This window comes from Heterocephalus glaber, unplaced genomic scaffold (genome assembly GCF_053883595.1).
Source record: "Heterocephalus glaber isolate CG9 unplaced genomic scaffold, H.glaber_assembly_v1.0 deba00001457, whole genome shotgun sequence".
In the NCBI taxonomy this organism is placed as follows: Eukaryota; Metazoa; Chordata; class Mammalia; order Rodentia; family Bathyergidae; genus Heterocephalus; species Heterocephalus glaber.
In genome coordinates this window covers 616,397-638,345 of record NW_028258305.1, presented here as the reverse complement: position 1 = coordinate 638,345, position 21,949 = coordinate 616,397, and the positions used below count along the sequence as shown (strand labels likewise).

General features: G+C 37.1%; 1 protein-coding gene across 3 annotated transcripts in view; it reads left to right on the top strand.

Moving 5' to 3' along the window:
* The window catches only part of Antxr1 (ANTXR cell adhesion molecule 1), a 311,693-nt gene that overhangs the window by 27,225 nt on the left and 262,519 nt on the right, over positions 1-21,949 (top strand). For all 3 annotated transcript variants that reach the window (XM_021262513.2, XM_004849931.3, XM_087216268.1), the window contains exons 2-3: positions 9,903-9,974; positions 14,537-14,608. In XM_021262513.2, the coding sequence (XP_021118172.1) occupies positions 9,903-9,974; positions 14,537-14,608 (144 nt within the window). The remainder of the gene's footprint in view (positions 1-9,902; positions 9,975-14,536; positions 14,609-21,949) is intronic.

Sequence of the window (21,949 nt, the reverse complement as noted above, 5' to 3'; positions counted from 1 at the left end):
AACCACCAGTGGTACATACCTGACTATCCCATGCATGACTGTACCACTTCTACCACTAGGGGTACAAGTTGCCCAATGAAATAGTCATACATGTACATTGGTTTAAGCTGATGAGAACATGTTCGAAACTAAATAATAATAAAAGGCACTCTGTTATTATAGTTATATTTGTAACTATAAGTACACTAAAAAGCATCTAATACATCCTCTTACATAAATATTATTTCTTAGATATTTAATTCTATTATGAGAAGCAATAGGGTAACGCTAACAAGGAATATATATAAATCTTCTGAGTATAGACATTCACAAACAAATTAGCACTGAGATTTATCATAAAATTGCCTACCAGTTGATAAAATTTCTTTTTTTTTTAATTTTTTTATTTTTGTTAAAATGCATTAAATTCTTTTATTGGTACATTGTAGGTATACAACACGATTACATTTCTCATTGGGAATTGTACCTTTACATAATGCAACTTGGTTCTTATTTTTTCCCCATTCCTAGCCCTCCCTTCACACCCTCCACCCTTCCCTATTTACAAAGACTTTCTTTCCAATTTTTCCATTTCTCTTCATTTTTCCTTTCCCTTCTTTCCTTTCCCCTGCCCCTCCCACTACCCCTACCCCTTTTGGCCTTTTATTCCTATTTTACATTATCGATTATTCATTCTTATAATTGGTACATTTTAGGTATACAACATGATGACATTAATCATTGGAAATTTGCATCTTTACATAGTCTCTCTTGGTTCTTATTTTTCACCCTTGCCCAGCCCTCCCTTCAACCCCTCCAGTCCTCCCTATTTACAAAGATTTTGTTCCTAGTTTTCCATTTTCTCATATTAATCCCATTTCCTTCTGTCCTTTCCCCTAGCCCTCCCGCTTCCTTCCCCTTTGCCCCTTTTCTTCCTATTTCACATGACCTATTATACATTTAGTCCTTATTTACACTTTCAGTTTCTCACACCAGAGAAACTATTCAGTATTTACACATGTGTGTCCTATTTATTTCACTTAAGAGTATGGCCTCAATGTGCATCCACTTAGCTATAAATGTCTCTAATTTCTCATTTTTTATGGCTGAGTAGTACTCCATTTTATAAAAAAACCACATTTTCTTTATCCAGTCTCCAGTTGATGGGCATCTTGGCTGCTTCCAAGTTTTAGCTATTACAAACTGTGCTGCTATGAACATGGGTGCACATATATCACTGTGGTATGATTCTTTTAATTCTTTGGGGAAGATCCCCAGCAGTGGAATAGCAGGGTCAAATGGGACTTCCAGTCCTAGTTTTTTGAGGTATCTCCATACTGATTTCCACAGTGCTTGCACCAGTCTACACTCCCACCAGCAGTGGAGCAGGGTTCCTCTTTACTCATAGCCCTGCCAGCATTTGTTATTGGTTGATTTCATGATAGCAGCCATTCTTTCTGGAGTGAGGTGGAATTTCAGCATTGTTTTCATTTGCATCTCTCAAATGACCAGTGATGTTGAACATTTTTTTCATGTATTTATTTGCTATTTCTACTTCTTTGTCTGAGAAATGTCTGTTCATTTCAGATGCCCATTTTTGGATTGGGTCTTTAAATTTGGGAGGTCTGATCTTTTTAAGTTCTTTATAGATTCAAGATAGTAGACCTTTGTCTGAGGAAGAGCAGGTGAAGATTTTTTCCCACACTGTGGGTTGTCTCTTCACACTGCTGGTGGTTTCTCTTGCTGTGCAGAAGGCTTTTAATAAGAAGAGATCTCATTTGTTGATTGTTTGTGCTAGTTCACGGGCAACTGAGGTTTTATTCATAAAATCTTTTCCTACAGCGATGTCTTCAAGGTTTCTACCTAACCTCTGTTCCAACTGGTTCAGAGTTTCTGTTCTAATATTTAGATCTTTAATCCATTTTGATTTTAGTTTAGTGCATGGTGAGAGATACAGGTCGAGTTTTAATCTTTGGCAAGTTGAAGCCCAATTTTTCCAGCATCATTTATTAAAGAGGCTATCTTTCCTCCAGTGAGGATGTTTGGCTCCTTTGTCGAAGATGAGATGGCTCAGTGTGTCTGGAGTTGTTTCTGCATCTTCTAATCTGTTCCACTGGTCCTCGAGTCTGTTTCTTTGCCAGTACCATGCTGTTTTTATCACAGTAGTTTTGTAGTATAGTTGCAGGTTGGGGATTGTGATACCCCCTGCCATGTCTCTTTTGCCTAGAATTGCTTTTGCTATTCTGGGTCTCTTCTTGCTCCAAATGAAATTTTGGATTGTTTTCTCGAGGTCTATGAAGTATGCTGCTGGGATCTCAATTGGAATTGCATTAAATCTATATAGCAGTTTTGGAAGTATGGCCATTTTCACTATATTAATCCTTCCTACCCAGGAGCAGGGGATGTCTGTCCATTTTCTGATATCATCTTCAATCTCTCTTTTCAGAGTGCCATAGTTTTCAGAGAAGAGGTCTTTGATTTCTTTCTTTAGGATGATCCCTAGGTATTTCAGTTTTTTGGATGCTATTGTGAAAGGAATTATTTGCCCTATTTCTCTCTCAGTGAGTCTGTCATTGGTGTACAGGAAAGCTACTGACTTTTGTGTATTGACCTTGTAACCAGCTACTTGACTGAATTTGGTTATTAAGTCTAGAAGACTTTTGGTGGAGTTCTTGGGGTCTTCTATATAGACTATCATGTCATCTGCAAATAATGACATTTCGACTTCTTTATTTCCTATCTTTATTTCTTTTATTACTTTCTCTTGTCTAATTGCTGTGGCTCATGTTTCTAAAACTATACTGAACAGGAGTGGTGATAGTGGATATCCTTGTCTTGTTCCTGATTTTAGTGTGAAGGATTTCAGTTTTTGACCATTTAGGATGATATTGGCTGTTGGTTTTTCATAGATGGCTTCTATCAGTTTGAGGTAGAGACCATCTATTCCAATGTTTTGTAGGGTTTTTATCATAAATGCATGTTGGATTTTGTCAAATACTTTTTCTGCATCTATGGAGATAATCATATGGTTTTTGTCCTTGGCTCTATTGATATAGTGTATTACATTGATTGATTTTCATATATTGAACCATCCCTGCATCCCTGGGATGAATCCCACTTGATCAGGGTGTATGATCTTCTTGATGATTTTCTGCATTCTGTTTGCCAGTATCTTATTATGGATTTTTGCATCTGTGTTCATTTGTGAGATTGGCCTATAGTTCTCTTTTTCATCTGGGTCTTTCTCTGCTTTGGGGATCAAGCTGATGCTTGCTTCCAGGAATGAATTTGGGAGTATTGCTTCCCTTTCAATTTCATTGAAGAGTTTAAACAGTAGTGGCAGCAGTTCCTCTCTAAATGTCTTGTAGAATTCAGCAGTGAAGCCATCAGGGCCCAGGCTTTTCTTGGTTGATAAGTTTTTAATTACATTTTCAATTTCATTGGTTGATATTGGGTTGTTCAGAATTTTTAGGTCTTCTGCATTCAACTTTGGTAATTCATATGTATCTAGGAATCTGTCCATTTCTCCTGTGTTGTCCATCTTATTGGCGTATGGGTTCTGGAAGTAGGTATTGATGATCCTCTGGATTTCTGCTGGGTCTGTTGTCATTTCACCGTTTTCATTCCTAATTGCATGGATTTGGGCCTTTTATTTCCTTTTTCTGACAAGGTTGGCTAAAGGTTTGTCAATTTTGTTGATTCTTTCGAAGAACCAACTCTTGGCTTCATTGATTTTTTGTATCATTCTCTTAGTCTCCATTGCATTGATTTCTCCTCTGATCTTTATAATTTCCTCCCTTGTATGAGCTTTGGGGTTGTCCTGTTCTTCTTTTTCTAGAAGCTTGAGGTTCAGCATCGGGTTGTTTAATTGGGCTCGTTCTGTTTTCCTAATATGCGTATTCACTGCTATGAATTTCCCTCGTAAGACTGCTTTCATTGTGTCCCATAGATTCTGATATGTTGTATTGTCATTGTCATTTAATTGAAGGAACTGTCTGATTTCTTCTTTAATTTCCTCTGTGACCCATTGGTTATTCAGAAGTGTGTTGTTCAATTTCCACATGTTTATGAAATTTTTTGAGTTTCTTTTGCTATGGATCTCCAATTTCATTGCACTATGGTCTGATAATATACAGGGGATAACTTCAATTCCTTTGCACTTACTTAAACATGTTGTATGTGTGAGTATGTGGTCAATTTTGGATAATGACCCATGTGCAGCTGAGAAGAATGTGTATTCTGATTTTGTGGGGTGGAAGACTCTGTAAACATCTGTTAAGTTCATTTGTTCAAGAGTTCGATTGAATTCTTGTATTTCATTACTTATTTTTAGTCTAGTTGATCTATCTATTTGCAACAGTGGGGTGTTGAGGTCCCCCACTACAATTGTATTAGTGCATATATGACTTTTCATGTCTGTTAGCATTTGTTTTATATAGTTGAGTGCACTAGTGTTTGGTGCATATTTATGATTGTCATCTCTTCCTCTTGGATTCTTCCCTTTACAAGGATGTAGTGTCCTTCTTTGTGTCTCTTAATCAGTGTTGCTTTGAAATCTACTTGATCTGCCAAGAGGATAGCTACTCCTGCTTTTTTTCGGGTTCCTGTTGCATGCAGTATTGTTTTCCACCCTTAAACTTTCAGTTTATGAGTTTCCTTTTGAATTAAGTGTGTTTCTTTTATGCAGCATATTGTTGGATTTTGCTTCTTGACCCATTCTGCCAATCTATTTCTTTTGATTGGTGAATTGAGACCATTAACACTGATGGTTATAACTGAAACATATTGACTTGTCATTTCCATGACTTTTTCTTTTTGTTGGGTTCTCCCCCTTTACATTTAATTTCTTGTCATGCCAGATGGGTACATTCTGCTTTGCTTCCTGGGGTTGTGATCCTCAATGTCTGTTCCTAGGCTATTGTGTAAAGTTCTTTGGAGTGCTGGTTTGGTATTCACGAAGTTCCTAAGGTGCTCTTTGTCATGAAAGTATCTTATTTCTCCATCCATTTTGAAAGATAGTTTTGCAGGGTACATCAATCTGGGTTGGAGGTTGTTTTCTTTTAGGGCTTGGAACTTGTCACTCCAAGCTCTTCTTGCTTTGATGGTTTGTGTTGAGAAGTCTGCTGTGATTCTGATGGGCTTTCCTTTGTATGTGATTTGTTTCTTTTCTCTGACTGCTTGGAGAACTTTGTTCTTCTGTTGTGTTTCTGGAATCTTAACAATTATATGCCTATGTGTAGATTTTTTTGATCAAGGCTATTTGGAGTCCTATATGCCTCACTTATCTGTATGTCCAGCTCTTTTCCCCTGCCTGGGAAGTTTTCTACCATTATTTCTGTGAAGAGATTTTTTATGTCATCTCCACTCTCTCCTGTTTCTTCCTTGAGCCCAATCAGTCTTATGTTATTCTTCTTTGCATCATCTAGCAGCTGCTGGATTGATTTCTCATGTTCCCTTATAATTTTGAAGCAATTTTTCTTTTCCTGGTCACTAATTGCAATCTTATCTTCTATATCTGAAATTCTGTCCTCACATTGGCTCATTCTGCTGTGTAGACTTTCAATGGAGTTTTTCATGTCCTGGAAATCTATTTGCATCTGTTTTATGGATTCCATTTGTTTCTTATGTTGGGATTCCATCATGTTCCTCAGCTCCTCTCTAGATTTATTAATCATGTCTTGCACTAGGGGCACAATTTTTCCTGTTATCTGAGAAATTATTTCTGATTTCATTTTTTCTAGATCCCCTTTTGTTGCCAGTTCAGTGGGTCCAGGTGGTTGAGTATCAGAATGGTCCATCTCATTTCCCTTTGTGGTTGCTGTAGGTGATCTGGAAGTCTGGTTTTGAGACTTATTTACATGTTTTCTCATTTCAACTGTGGCACGGGGCTGTTAGCACCTGCACGGATTACCTCCTCTGAGCTGGGAGAGGTGGGACAGGGGCCAGGAGCAGCGGTAGGGATGGTGGCCCAAAAGCCCTTTCCTGTGGGCTGGGATCAGCAGGAGGGATGGTGGCCAGGAAGCCCCTTCCTCTGGACCAGGAGCAGTGGGATGGTGGCTCAGAAGCCCCTCCCTCTGGGCCAGGAGCAGCGGGACAGAAGGTGGCCCAAAAGCCCTTTCCTCTGGGCTGGGAGCAGCGGGAGGGATGGTGACCGGGATTCCCTTCCTCTGGACCAGGAGCAGTGGGCCGACGGCTCAGAATCCCCTACCTCTGGGCTGGGAACAGCAGGACTCAGTACCTTGGTCTGGTGGTCTGGTGTCCTGTTCGTCTTTGTAGTGTGGAACCAGGTGGCTGCCTGTCTGCAGTGGGGTGATTTGGTGTCTTCCACATGACTCAGGACCTCGGTAGGACGTGCACAGTCCTTCCTGTGTGTAGCGGGCTGATTCGGCTTATTCCGTGTGACTGGGGACCCAAAATTTCTTTTTAAACAGTGATTTTGAAGTAAAATATCATGTTGTTTTTAAAAAAAGAAGCATGGTTAACAAAGTTACTTATACTTTACGAATTTTCTGTTTCTCAGAGAATGATCAGACCACTGAAAATTTTCTGGAGAAAGTTACAAGGATAAATCAGTATAATGATATTTTGGTATAACCGAGCATCTTTATAGGAACAAATATACAATTATAACCTGTGGATTTTTTTTATATCGAGTTAGCCACTATATGTTTTTTTAAAATAAATTATAAATGCATACTTACTAATATTTTATAACATACCATATTTTATTAAGTTTTGTTGGAGAAATGTTTACTATCCAGGGGATTTTCTTCATTGCTTATCTTGTATATTTCAAACTGCCATAACAGAAAATGAATTTTGTGAAGTGGTACTGAGATTAAGGGAAAGTGTATAAAAAGATCAAGTTCTCAGAACTTTTTCTTCTTCCTGCTGAAGACACAGATAACGCACTATATCATATCTTACCTCTGTTCTGTCCCAATTCCCCAACCCTTTCCCCTAACCAGTTAGTAGCAGTCAAATTTCAAAATAAGATGACCCAGATTCTGTATTCATTGTAAAAAGTTATTCTCAAAGCAAAAATGATTGAAGTATCTTTTCATAATGGCTTAGTAGTTTATAATTATCTAATTTTTGCTTTTTTGAATAAAGTAATTACAGTAACCAGTTTATATCCATGGTGTACAGATTCATCCAGTTGGCAATTGCAAATATTCAGGGGAAAAAATTAAATCTATAGTGAACATGTAAAAAAAAAAAAAAAGAAGTAAGAAATCTCCAGGGTAATTTATTCTCTGCTGCTGGTTATGCCAAATACTATCTCAGATTAGCCAAAGTAGAGTTCAAGATCAGCACATAATTACATATGATTATCTCCTGTATATGGAAGGATCAAGGACTGGATCCTTGTCTTTTAACTTTTGTGCAGTATCCGTTGTAAAATTCTAAAACAATCTATTCTTCAGAAAATAGAGGATAACTATTTATAACTTCTCCACATAGATGAGCAAATAGTAATAGATTTTCCCACTTGTTTTAGTGTTTTATGGAAATAAGTAATATGTGTGTGAATGTATTCATAGAATTTACTTACTAATAGACATTAAAGTTACTTTTCTCTAACAAACTGCAACAGTGATCCTCCTTACACAAGATCCTTATGCACATTCCCTTGCTTCCATGGGAGATTGTAACCAAGAAACAGGTTATAGTCTTAGGAAATGCCTGTCTTCAAGCTCTTTAGGCATTTCCCAATTGCTCTCCAAAGTGGTTACATCAATTTCCACATCTACCAGCAATGTTTGAGCATTGCTCCTATTTAGCCCATATTCTCACCAACATTTCATATTGTCAGACATTTTAATTCTTGACAACCTGAATGGTATGAAGTGTTATTTAGCAAGTGTTTAAATATGCATTTCAATATTTGCCAGAAGAGTGGAATACTTTTTCATAAGTTGATTTACCATAATTTGAGAGATTATTTGTTCTGACCTTTTGTCTAATTTTCTGTTGTCTCCCTTTTAATATTTACTTGTACCAATTATTAACATATACTCCACACTAATCTTTTTCTATTAATTTTAAACATCTTTTATAATTCTTTTCTTGTTTTTAACATGTTTCTGGTGTCTTGTTATTCAGAAATTTAGACATATCCAGTGTCAACATAATACTTTTATTAAGAAACAATTCTAGTCTCCATACCTGCTGTAAGAAACTCTGCACTGAACTGAGGGCACAACCATCTTCTACAATTCACCCAACATATTTAAAGTTTTGCTTTTCTCATTAGGTTTTTAACATATCAAGAGTTACATTTGCGGAATAGTGATCTAATATTTTTCTTCAGTTGGGAGTCCAACTGCTACCACATCCTGTACTGAAAGGTTTATTCTCCCTCCCCAGTCTGAACCATCTCTTTCCCTGTGTAGCCAAATCTCATATTGGTTCAAGTCTAGGCTCTTTGTCCCACTCATTCACTCCACTGTTACATCATGTATCCATTATGTAGGGTGTTATATCTGGGAGGGTAAGCTTTCTTGTCTTGTTTTTAAAATATTTTTTTCAGAATTGTTTTGATTAGTTTTAGACTCTTATTTTCATTTTATTTTTAAAATTAGTTTTTAAGTTTCACAAAATATTCTTTTAGATTTTTTTCTAGAATTAAAATGATAGATTAACTTGGAGAAAATGAGACATCCTTGTGATATGGAGTCTTTAATTTTATGACCGTAATATATTGTGTTGCTTTTGTTCAAGTAGGAAAAATTTATCCCTTCTGGATATGGGATAGAGAAAAATAAATTCTCACAGAGAAGGAATATGAGAATTCCTAGACATGTTGTATCTAGAAAACAGTACTTTGCATGAATTCCTCGTTTGTGTATTAGTTTGAAACAAAGAAAACAGCAACAAATAACTCTTTAGAAGTTAAAATTGCAAATGAATTCATTAAAAAAGTCAGAAACCAGTAGAAAATTTTTACAGTACAAAATGTCAGATTAGAAGAAGCAAACTCAAACCTCAACAATTATTAGAGTAGCAGACAGAAATTCAAGGCTCAACTGAAACAGATTCATAAATTAAGGAGGGGAGGCATCAGGCTTCAGGAAATTGGGTTTGAGTAGCAGAAGCTAATGTGGATTGCCCACAACAGACTGAGTACAAGCACTATGGAAAATACTTGAAGCTGAATTAAAGTGTAAGGAGATAGTGTCTTGAAACAGCAGTCAGACTTTTTTTAGTCAATAAAAAAGCTCCTTTCAAACACTTCCATATGTTCTAATGAAAGTTTCCCTCTTTTCAGGAAGAGAATCCCTTTTTAATACAATGAAAAGCCAAATGGTTTTTCTTTTTTATTTATTAATATCACTAATTAAATTCTATTTCCTTAAATGTTTAACTATTAGTGCCTTCCTAAAATAAACTCAATTAATTAATTATTCTTCTTTTGGGTCCCTGCTGGATTAGTTTTGCCAACATTTTATTTAAGAATTTCACATCTATATTTCAAATGAAATTGTACTGAGAGGATTGTTTATCTTTGTTTTGTGTGTTCATGCTAATTTAATTTCAAAGAATTGGAATAATTTAAAGAAATTATCAAAGAAATAATTTAAATATCACAAAAATAACTGTCTCATAAAGATGTGAAATTAACCTATGAGTCCATTTAAGCCCAGTGTTTTTCTGTTTTGTTTTGGTTTTTATTTTCAGTGTATAAGTATGTGGAATTGGAGTTGGGAGATGGCTTCAGCAAAGACCTTTAACAAGATTTTTAGGAGCTCTAACGAAAAGTCTAAACAGCTTTTCAAACAATTTCTGGATTTATAAAGATTTCAGTTAATGAAACTGATTAACGGATAGGTCAAATGTAAAATAATAGAATGTGAAGGGGACTAATACAAGGTGTGGCAAATGAACTCCTGAGTTAAACAACATCTGCTTTTTTTTTTAAGATCTGGAAGTGTGCTCCATCACTGGAATGAGATCTATTTCTTTGTGGAACAGCTGGCTCATAAATTCATCAGGTAAGCAATGCTTCCTTTGTAGTTCTCGGTCATGAGTAAGACCAGCATATGTTTGCTGTTCTACTAACTCCTAACCACTTTGGGGATGCTTTTCTACAAAGGTGGTCTCTTAAGTCTTGGATCAGGTACTCTTTACTTTGTTTTGATGTATGCCACATATTAAAACAACCTTGACTTAGTATTTTCAGGAAGAGCCAGATTTGATTATAAGACAAGTGTTTATTTTCTCATATTAATTCCATTCCCTTCTTTCCATAATGAAAAAATGGAAACAAAGTCTTTGTAAATAGGGAGGGATGGAGGGGTTAAAGAGAGGGCAGGAGAAGGGGGAAAAATAAGAACCAAGAGAGATTATGTAAAGGTGCAAATTTCCAAAGATGCATGTCATTATATTGTATACCTAAATTGTACCAATAAAATAAAATTTTTAAAAAAGACAGACAACTGGCACTTTCTAGTGGACTTGTGTATAAGAGTGCAGGACGACCAATTCATTTCATTTTGCCCACAACTTTCTTAGTTTTATTGAAAATCTTATGTCCTGGGAACATTCCTTAGTCCTGAAAAATTTCTGATGGTTGATATCAGGTACAATAGCAGGTAGAATCCTCTGAGTATCTCCAACTCCCCTTTTCCAAGCAGGTTTAAACATAGTCACTGTAAATATTACAGAAGTCTTGAAGATATCACTTTCCATTGAGTAAGGACACATACTAATAAAGGAAAGGAGGTCACGTCACCTCTCTGATGGCAGCCTCCAATGGGTAATACAACTTTCATGGATGTGCTTGAAGCAAGTTGTCAGGGTCTTTGGTAAAATTGACCTGAGCATTGTAAGTATTAACACACTCCCACTTTATACTTGATGGCCTCCATAGTGTCTCTCAGTTGATGTGATATGAGTGTCTGTAGAGTTCTTTGAGTGAAATTCTTCATCTCAGAATACAAGTTATCTTCTGAACCCAGGGTAATGACAGATATCTTCCTCCTAAATTTATTCATTGATCAATATGTACCTACCTGCCCAACTGGAGGGAAAAGCCCTTAGGAGGTGGTATCTCTATAGTGCTCAAACTTAGAAGCTGCAGAAGGAATCATCTAAACTCAGATGATTGGGGATAACAGGTGCCGAGAGGAGACAAGGAAGAAGAAAAGTATAGGGGAAAGGAAGAAACAAGAACATGGGTGGTGGTAAAACATACTTAAGGGAATCATTGACACTTAGAATTGAAAGGAACAACTTCCCAATCTATCCTAGGGGGCATTCATTGACCTCATGTTGAACAACTTTGATAAAAAATTGCTGCCTTTTCAACAAACGCCCCAATAGCTACACAATTACAGTTTCAGCAGTCTTTTTGTCACTGAGCCAAAATGTTCTTTCCTGTACTCATCCATTGGTCCTTTGGAATGACATAAAACACATGTGCCTCCAGACACTTGACAGTATCTGCTCTGTCTCCACTTGCTATTCTTGTCTTCTGGTCTCCCTGAAGCTGGGGGAGCCATTGGGAAATGCTTTAAAGTCAGGCAAACATGAGTTCAAATCCAAGCTCCCTTGTGCAACCATAGCATTTTACTTACATTGGCTGAACCCTGGTTTCTATGTAAGAATCACAAAAAGAACACAAGACAAGCTAACTAGCCCAGCACCTGAGTGGGTACACAACATTCCCTTCCCAGCTCCTTCAGCAAGTGCCAGTATCTTAGAATCAAAGAAAGACAGGGACAGGGGATGGAGGTACTATGGGAAGACTTAATCCAATCTCCTTGATGAAGAAACAGAAACAGTTTAATCAGGAACACAAAGTACTTTCCTCTGTCTGTCTACTCTGAACACCTTGGCTACGGAGCTCTCAGAGTATGGCTCCAAGACATTACCATCATGCAGAGCCCATGTCACAGTGTCTATATTTTTTGACTGTTGCAGCCTACGTACCTGTTACAATGCCAGACACATAGTACATGCTCAATCAATGTTTTTGAGTAAATGAATGAATGGATGTTTTTATTTATTTATTTTTATAAATAGTCTGATACAGTTGATACTGCAAGGGGAAATCTAGTTAATAAAAGTAATCGATGACATTACAAATAGATCATTGCTAGTTTCAGTGGGATCTTTAACATTTCAAGTCCTTTTGTCTTTATTCTGACTACCTCTCATCTTCCTAATAATGTTTCTAATTCTCCATGACTTTCCTCAATTCCCCAAGCCATATCTCACACACATCCCTCTTAGCCACGGACTTTACCTCCTACTTCATCAAGAACCCAAAGAAGAGGAGACAGAATGGTTATCTCAAGTTCCAAACCTGCTCCTAAATGTTGCATGTATGTCCTTCTACCAGTCACTGAAAGCCAAGTATCTCCTGTTTTTAAGGCCAACCTCTGCATTTTGGTTCCTTTTTTGCCATTATCTCTATTTTTCTACAGGTGTTTGTTTCTCCTGTTTATCTCTACCTCTTCCCTGACTCTTTTGCTGTAGACTATAAACATAAGTTAATCTCCCTTGCCCATTGCCAAAAAATAAAAGATAAACCAACAAATAAACAGAACAAAAACAGTGATAGCAAATCTCTTGATCATGCCTTTCTAGATACAATACTGTTTCTTTACTGGTTTCTTACTCAAATGTCCTTAAAGAATGTTGTCTCTGTGTCCTAACTTCTCATTCATTCCTTATTTCATTCCATCTGGCCTCTGTTCTTGCCCTCCACCAAGGTCATCAATTATGTCCTCAAGGACAAATCCGGTGAGCACTTTGCCTTCCTTAGTCTCTTGAATAGAGGGGCTCCAGCAGATGCTGATTTATCCCTACTTGAAACTCCTCCACTGGCTTCTGGTTCTTCTTTCATCTCCTAACCTTAACCATCCCCTTTTAATGTTAATGTTGGTTCTGTATTTGGCTCACTTCTGATCTTATTCCTCAGAACAACTTTGCCCATATCAGCATGCTGGTAACTCCCAAAATTAAGTTTCTATCCTAGATTTATAAGTCTAGTGTCTTGTTGGGTCTTAATTGGGTCTTGGATACCTACATTTCCCACATTTCAAATCTATTCTTTCCAGAGCTGAGCTCATAAATAAGGAAGGCAATATAATATACTGATTAAGAACCCAAGCTCTAGAATCAGAACTTCTGCCACTGTGAAACCTTGGCAAAATTGGTTCATCTTTCAGGGCCTCAATTTCCTCTTATGGAAAATAGGAATAATAATAGTACTAATCTCATAAAGTTGTTCCAAATTTAATGAACTCATACATTCAGATGACAATAGTATGTGGCACAAAAGAACTTAATAAGGTTGGCCATTATTATGTCACTACAATCACTATGATTGTCACTATTATTTAACAGTGCCCCAGCATGGTTGAGGTAGTAATAGGCAGCACAGTGTCAAGGACAGAGAACTAAAGTGTTTCAGAGGAATAATATTCAATTCACCAGGTATCGTTTGGGCCCCTACCAAGTACTAAACACCATGCTATGGTTTCCAAAGAAGTAGACTTTATTCTGGAGGTAGTAGGACCCACTAGATGTTTTATAGCAGATAAGCTATAGGATCTACTTTATATTTTAGGAAAATAATTCAAGAAGCAGTGTGAAGAATGAATTGGAGCAAGAATGATGCTAAGCACTTGTTTCCAGCTAAACAGTCAGATGACTAAGGCCAAGGTCCCAAGCTAAAAGGTGGAAAATTGGCTCACATTTGAGAAAAATCTTGGGAAATGGGAGCTATAAGGTCTTGAGCCTGGTCAGGTGTGGGAGGCTACTGCCTTGTGAAGCCACAGTTAATGTGGATGAATCTGTTGTACATGCAGAAAGAGCCCCACAGGACAGTGTTCCCTTGCCAAACCCACTGCAGGCTGGCTGTCCATCTTGCAGAGTGAGACACATGTTGGGTCCTCCGCTGAGAATTGTTCTTCTCTCAGAGTGTGAATTTTACATTATCAGTGCTCCTGAGCACTCTATATAAAAACAGTGCCAATTTGTTCATTAAAAATGAAACATATAACTACCAAGTGTAATAGATAGTCTGTGGCCAGTCAACTATTCTCTCCTCATGGGATAACATCCTTGAGAAGCCAAGGAGAAATTAAAAATGGATGGTGATTCCAACTTTGAGATCAAAGAGAGTTCATTGTATGATGTTAATGGCTGACAGCATCAAGCTGCCACAGTTGAGACACTCTCTTCCTTGGTTTATCAGGATTCCCCATTTTATAGACAACTTGGAGACCAATCCCTTTCTCAGGGCACACTACAGACGGAGCCCAGGGCATGATGGGTTTTATCTTTCTTATTTATAGTTCACATTCACTGATCAACAGTGTCCAGTCAGAAGCAGCCTCCAAAAAGACACAGCAGGTCTTCTCCTTGGGCCACAACCTTAGAGTCTGCTCCTGGCTGCTTGCAACACTAGCCTGGGCCTCTTTGGGTTGTAGGTACTCAGTCCTGGTAATCATGCTCCAAACACAAGAACAGCTAAGCAGCCCAGAAAGGAATGACATGGTTCACTCTTTCTGTCTACCCTAATAGAGTTTCTTTTCCTTTCCAGCCCACAACTAAGAATGTCCTTTATTGTCTTCTCTACTAGAGGAACAACCTTAATGAAACTAACAGAAGACAGGTAAGGATACTCTGATACTCTTCATTTCTGTCATTAGAAAGTCTATCTCTTGCTCAGTAGCCCTGAGATTTATGCCCCAGTGCCCTAACCTTACTTGATCATTTTAATCTTACAGCTTTCTTTTAACAAAACTTTTGAATTTTGCACCTGGGCCCATCTGCCTGATTACTCTGCGATGACTTTTGATAGAATTTCCTAATGTTGGTAAAAATCTGTAAATAACTAAATCACATTAAGATAAATCTTATGCTTCATTGGTGACTCAGCTTCTAACTTGGAGTAAAATATTAGCAAACCAAATTCTTAGGGGACTGTATTTTCTTTAATTTGAATTATTTTGTTTATAGATTAAGTTTTTAGTGATATAGCAAGTACACCATGACAGAGGTAAGAGTTTGAAATACTATTCTATGTAATTACCAAGAAAGGGAATAGAAATGGAAGGTTTATGATAGTACAAAATAAAAGAAAATTTAAATCAAGTGAGGAAAAATGTTGCTGATGTAAAAGGAGTAGATAGACCTACCTTAGGGGAAAAATACTCTTTGAGATTTTACCATATCTCTTTGCAGATGAAGACTAGCAATAACAGAGACACATCATAGTTAGGAGGGAAGATTGGAAGAGGAGAGAACCATTTTCCTACATTAATGACACTGAACAAAAAGTGATATGGTCCACAGGAGGGAACCGTTGTGGGGGACATATGTGGGATTACTGGCAGATGACATCATGGAGAGAGTGTGTGTGACAGGGAGAGATCACATGATGAGAAAAGAGGCCAGAGAGATTCAGGGGCCAGGCTCACTCTGTTTATAACAGCTTACTTATGCAAGAGCTAATCTTGGTCCTAAAGAACTACCATAATATCTTCCAATGGTGGTGCCTCCCATGACCTAATTTCCTCCCACTAGACTCCTTAACGGTGCCACCCCCTCGAAACATTGCCACCTGACCACCAGGCTTCCAGCATGTGAAACTTTGGAGAACACACTCAAACCACATCCAAACTATAGCAGTAAACACAGGGAGGCCAGGAAGATTTTATTCTATGTCAGTCTTCTTATAGGGCCGGGGAATTAGCTCAGTGGTTTTCCCACCTGCTGTGCAAGCGCAAGGACCCGAGTTCAATCCCTGGTACCAAAAAAAAAAAAAAAATTTCTTATAGAAATGAGAATAGAATTAACAGGATGGTGTAGTTTTCTAGCTCAGAACAAATCTAAACTAGTTTCCATTTTTTTCCATGCCTTTGTTTCCCATCTATAATAAAGAATACTCTGTACCATATAGTTTTCAAATTCTGTTCTTCTCTAAATGCATTCATATTATTGAGATGCACAAAAATCCTATTTTAAAAACTAGGGTCTCTTATCCCATTTTAACAGAAGAAGAAACCAAGATGCTATCACCTTCCTAAGAATACCAAGTAAAACCCGAACTAGACTCAGGCTCCATATTCTTTCAGTTTTCCTTACGGACTTCTGTTAAACAGAGAATCTTAAGATCCAAGAAACCTGTATGGCCTTCCTTTAACATGGGCTAAGAATTTTGAGAAGCTCTGAGGAAGTGTCTCCAGCCCTCTTCAGGACTCTTAATCTTGCTCAGTCTTTATATGAAGCTGTTCTTTATGTAGGGATGTCATTTATTCAGAGATGGAGAACTAAACATAGGGAAAACCTAATTGATCCTGACAGGAACATATGCTTGTCTCAAAGATTAGGCCATGCATGTCTAAGTACATAAGGTTGATACACGGAGCTGTGAATGGCTCATTAAATCAGTTGTAATTCCTGTGGTTGCTTAGTCATCTTCTACTTTGATTACTGACAATTCTGGGGCCAACAGGTGCTGGCCATCCTTGCAGGGGAATGTGCACATTTATCAGATCAAAACCAAAATCGTATCTCACATGTTCTTCACATTCTGCTACAACCTGAGACATCCTCGTGTTGCTTTATCCAGACTTTACTTGCTCCTTATACAAGAGTTCATCCAGGAGACCAAGTTCATGTGTCCCTTGTAGATGATTTCCGTGCTACTGCTCACAGCCTCTGGGAAGATAGGGAGGGCAGATGGGGGTTATGGATTTCTAAACACTATCAGAATACCAGACTTTCTGATCCATTTAGGTTTGTTATACTTGCTGAATTTAGTCATCCATTGTATCTACTTGAATATGGCCTTTTTGTCCCTTAACTAGAATACTGTTAGTTCCCAATGTCCAAGAGATGACAGAGGTTAAAATCTCTACTTTCTGGAAATGTCATTTAATATAGGTCAAATGAGCTAAAATAATAGCCAGAAACACCTTATTAAAGTCTGTGAGTTTCTTATGGTGACTACTTGTCCTAACCTCAGATCAGTGGACAGAGCACACCCCCAACTTTATTAGCCTATAGAAGAGTCATGGGCAAGTGAATACCTTTAAAGTACTTTCTCAGTAGACTGGATAAAAGAATCAGGCTTTCACATCTTCTAGGCTAGTACTGTTTCTGACTTCCAATGTCTTAGTTGGGCCTAAGAATCTATGCGTTTTTCTTTATATCTCATTTGATCTTTATAATATCCCTGTAAGACAGTAAATGATCCGTTATTATACCTATGTAATATTTTGGGAAACTTACAGATTAAAAAAAGTACTTGTTCAAAAGACATGAATTACCAAAGACTCATTTCAACAAGAGGAAAATATTTTGTATAAATCAGAATAAATACATAATATCATAGTTGTATTTGCATCCAATTATTGAGTTCAAATATACAAAGAGGAGAATTGGGAAGTTTGAAGGGACAGAATGGAAAATATAATGTGTTAAGATGTAGTAAAGGAACTACAATTAAAATAATGATACCAATTGTGAGATAATTTAGGTATCATTTCCTATTTAGTTACATAACCATTGCTACCCTGATTTCTGATGGTAACCATGTGGCCATTGGAATCATTGTTTTATATGTAATGTGCTGTTTTCCTTTAACTGCTTTTAAGATTTCTTCTTTATTGTTAGTTCTCAGTAGTTTAGTTATGACGTGACTGGGCATGGTTTTAAATTTATCCAATTTTGACTTTTCTTAGCTTCTTAAAATGATAAGCTTGTGTTTCCCACCAGATTTGGGGAGTTTGCAGCCATTTTTATTTCTTAAATTCTTTCACTGGTACATTTTAGGTAAACAATACATTTACATTTATCGTTGAGTGCTTGTACCTGAACATGATGTATCTTAGTTCTTATTTTTTCCCCATTATCTGTGTGCCCTTCACCCCCTCCACCCTTCCCTATTTACATAGACTTTATTTCCATTTTTTTTCTTTTCTCATAATTTTTCCTTTCCCTCCTTTGCTTTCCCCTTCCCCTCCCACCACCCCTACCCCTTTGGACATTTTCTTCCTATTTCAAATTATCAATTATTTCTTTCAATCATTTTAATTCTTATTTACTTTTTCAGTTTCTCACACTAGAGAAACTATTCAGTATTTACCCATGTGTGTCCTATTTATTTCACTTATGAGTATGGCTTCAATATGCATCGATTTAGCTATAAATGTTTCTAGTTCCTCATTCTTTATGGCTGAGTAGTACTCCATTTTATAAAAAAAAAAAAAAACCCACATCTTCTTTATCCAGTTTCCAGTTGATGGGCACTTGGGCTATTTCCAAGCTTTAGCTATTACAAACTGTGCCGCTATAAACATGGGTGCACATATATCTTTGTGGTATGATTCTTTTAATTCTTTTGGGAAAATGCCCAGCAGGGGAATAGTTGGGTCAAATGGGACCTCCAGCCCTAGTTCTTTGAGGTATCTCCACACTGATTTCCATAGTGGTTGCACCAGTCTGCACTCCCACCAACAATGGAGAAGGGTTCCTTTCTCTCCACACCCCCATCAGCATTTGTTATTGGTTGATTTCTTGATAGCAGCCATTCTTTCTGGAGTGAGGTAGAATCTCAGTGTTGTTTTCATCTGCATCTCTCGAATGACCAGTGATGTTGAACATTTTTTCATATGTTTATTTGCTGCTTTTACTTCTTGTCTGAGAAATGTCTGTTCATTTCAGATGCCCATTTTTGAATTGGGTCTTTGAATTTGGGGGGTCTTATGTTTTTCAGTTCTTTGTATATTCTAGATAGTAGCCCTTTGTCTGAGTTGCAGCTGCTAAAAATTTTTTCCCACGTTGTAGGCTGTCTGTTAGCTCTGTTGGTGGTTTCTCTTGCAGTGCAGAAGCTTTTTAATAAGATGAAATCCCAGTTGTTGATTCTTTCTGCTAGTTCCCGTGCTACTGAGGTTTTGTTCATAAAGTCTTGTCCTATGCCAATATCTTCAAGAGTTCTACCTATCTTCCAGCAGGAAAAAACCATATTTTCTTTATCCAGTTTCCAGTTGACGGGCACTTGGGCTGTTTCCAAACTTTAACTATTACAAACTGTGCTGCTATAAATATGGGTGCACAAATATCGCTGTGGTATGATTCTTTTAATTCTTTGGGGAAGATACCCAGCAGGGGAATAGCTAGGTCAAATGGGACCTCTAGCCCTAGTTCTTTGAGGTATCTCCATATTGATTTCCACAGTGGTTACACCAGTCTGCACTCCCACCAGCAATGGAGAAGGGTTCCTTTCTCCCCACAACCCTCCCAGCATTTGTTATTGGTTGATTTCTTGATAGCAGCCATTCTTTCTGGGGTGAGGTGGAATCTCAGTGTTGTTTTCATCTGCATATCTCAAATGACCAGTGATGTTGAACATTTTTTCATATATTTCTTTGCTGCTTTTAATTCTTTGTCTGAGAAATGTCTGTTCATTTCAGTTGCCCATTTTTGAGTTGGATTTTCAAATTTAGGGGATCTGATTTTTTTCAGTTCTTTGTATATTCTAGATAGCTGCAGCCATTATTTTTTGAGTCTTTTTTCTGTACAAGTTGTTTTTTCCTCTTTCTGGTTCTCCAATAATGCAAATGGTAGGCCTTTGATCTTTTTTCAACATGTCTCTGAAGTTTTGTTTAATTTTTTTTATCTTAATCTTTTTCTTTAGACTTCTGTTGATCTAGCTTCAAGTTCACTGACTCTTTCCTGTCATGTTCTTTCAGCTACTGAGCCTATCTACTTAATTTTTTATTACCGATATTTCATTTTTAAGCTCTAAATTTGTTTCTCTTTTAAAGTTTTTATTTCCATGCTAAAATTTTCTATTTTTCCATTTATTTCAAGTGTGTTTACCTTGACCTCATGGAGCATAGTTTTGGCTGCTTTAAAGTCTTGTCTTATAATTCTAACATCTTTGAACTGGCATCTTAATTGTGTTTTCCTTTGAAAATTGATCACATTTTCTAGATGCTGTGTATGTTAAGTAATTTTAGAGTATAACCTGAAATTTTTGAATTTTATAGTGTTTGCATTGGGGATCATGTTCAAATCCTTTGAGAAAATGTTGACTTTTTTTCTTTGTTTGCTTCAGTAAGCAATCACCCAGCTGCGGTTTAGACCACAAATTCTATCTCTTCTGTGGGTGGTGGTTTCCATGTCAGCTCAGCTTTCTAAAGCTTTGCTAAACTCTTGGATCTGTCCAAAGTCCAAAGCTACTCAAGTACGTGCTGTGACCTATACAGCTTCAAAACGAATGAAGGGGTTCTCTACCAGCTCTTTCCTCTCCAGGATACACCCACTATCTAGCCCATGGGAGCCCTCTTTCCAATCCTCTAGCAAGAAAGACAGGGTTTCTGTTGGTGTTTTGACCACCCACACTGCTCCCATGCAGTTCTCCAGGGAGGCTACTGTGAGGCAAAGGCAGAGATTTTTTTTTAAAAAATAGAGAAGCAAAAATGGAAATTCTCCTCACATTCTTTGAACCACAAGGACCCCCGCTCCCACCCTGAGTTTCCCAGAAGTAATGGGAATTTTCTTGGCCTTCCTTTTAGGTGATGTCTCAGTCACTGCCAAGTGCCTAAGACCTTCTCTCAGGTTAAGGCCATAAAAGAAAAAAGAGGAAAAAAATGTGGAACTCACCCCTGTGTGGATCATTTCTCCAGGTTTTAACTGTCCTCCCCAATCCACCAGCTTTGTTTACTTTTAAAAGTCTTCTTGTGGTTGCTTTTTAATTTTAACCAAAGTTTTTTGCTGTAATCAGCTGGAGACATAGACAGTAATGAGCATACTCCCTCTTGACAGTGTTGCTTGAGTTTTACCAACAAAGATGCTGAGGTCCAGAGTTTATATAACTTACTAAAGTCAAATAACTAGTAAAAAGCAGAACTAGTAGTGATTTCTGACTTCTCAAGTTGATCCAGCTCATGAATTCTTCCAAAATTTCTTACCTGCATCAATGTAAACAATTAATAAATTATAACATTTTGAGGTCATTTCATTAGGCCAGAGGATGTAATATTAAGTACTATCAGAATAAAATAATTTAGTGTTATCATCTACGAGGTGTGATTGAAAAACATGTGTGTTTACATTTTTAAATAATTTATTATATTAAAAGATATATTACCATTAATCCCCCTCAAAATATTCCTCCTTGCTCCAAACACATATATCCTATCATTTTTAGTTGCACTGTTGTGGCTGCCTCAGTGTCCTTAATTGATTCAAAATGCTTACTTTTAATGGTCCTTTTGACTTTGAGGAAGAATCAGAAGTGCCAGATTTAGTGAATAAATAGATGAGAACATACTGTGATGTTTTTACAAGGCTACCTTTCCATTGGATGGCACTTGGCAGCAGCATTCACCATATTTTTTTAATCACACTTGTAAGGACACTCACAAAAGAGGACTTCCAGAACTATTTCAGAGAGTATCGAAAACCGTAGGATAAGTGTGCTCAAAGCAAGAGGAAGTACTTTGAGGAGGATTAATTGCTGTGTGCCTTTTACTGAAATAAATTTTATATGTAAATATTGACAGTATCTTTTGATCACTTCTATACATGAGTCCCTGAAAACTCAAGGGTAGTCTTATTCCTGACATTAACTGAAATATTTCAAATGTTCATCATTTGGAATTGAGATCATCTCAAGGAAGTCCAACTATCCAGTTAAATCAAGAATATGCATACTATTTAGTCAGGTGCTTTCCTGTCATCTATTAAGATGATCATAGTTTTCTTTTACCTAATACAACTGTGAAATTCACTACAAAGACTTTAAAATATTGGAATATGTTTATATTTCTGATTATACTTGATTATGATAGACTCTTTACATGTAGATCTGAATTGTATGTTCTATATATTTGTCAGGAATTTAGTAAACCTATTCATAATTATGATTGGGCTTCTATCGTCCTTTTATGACCACCATTATCCATAACTTTTTATTTAAATCATACGTTTTCAAGAATTT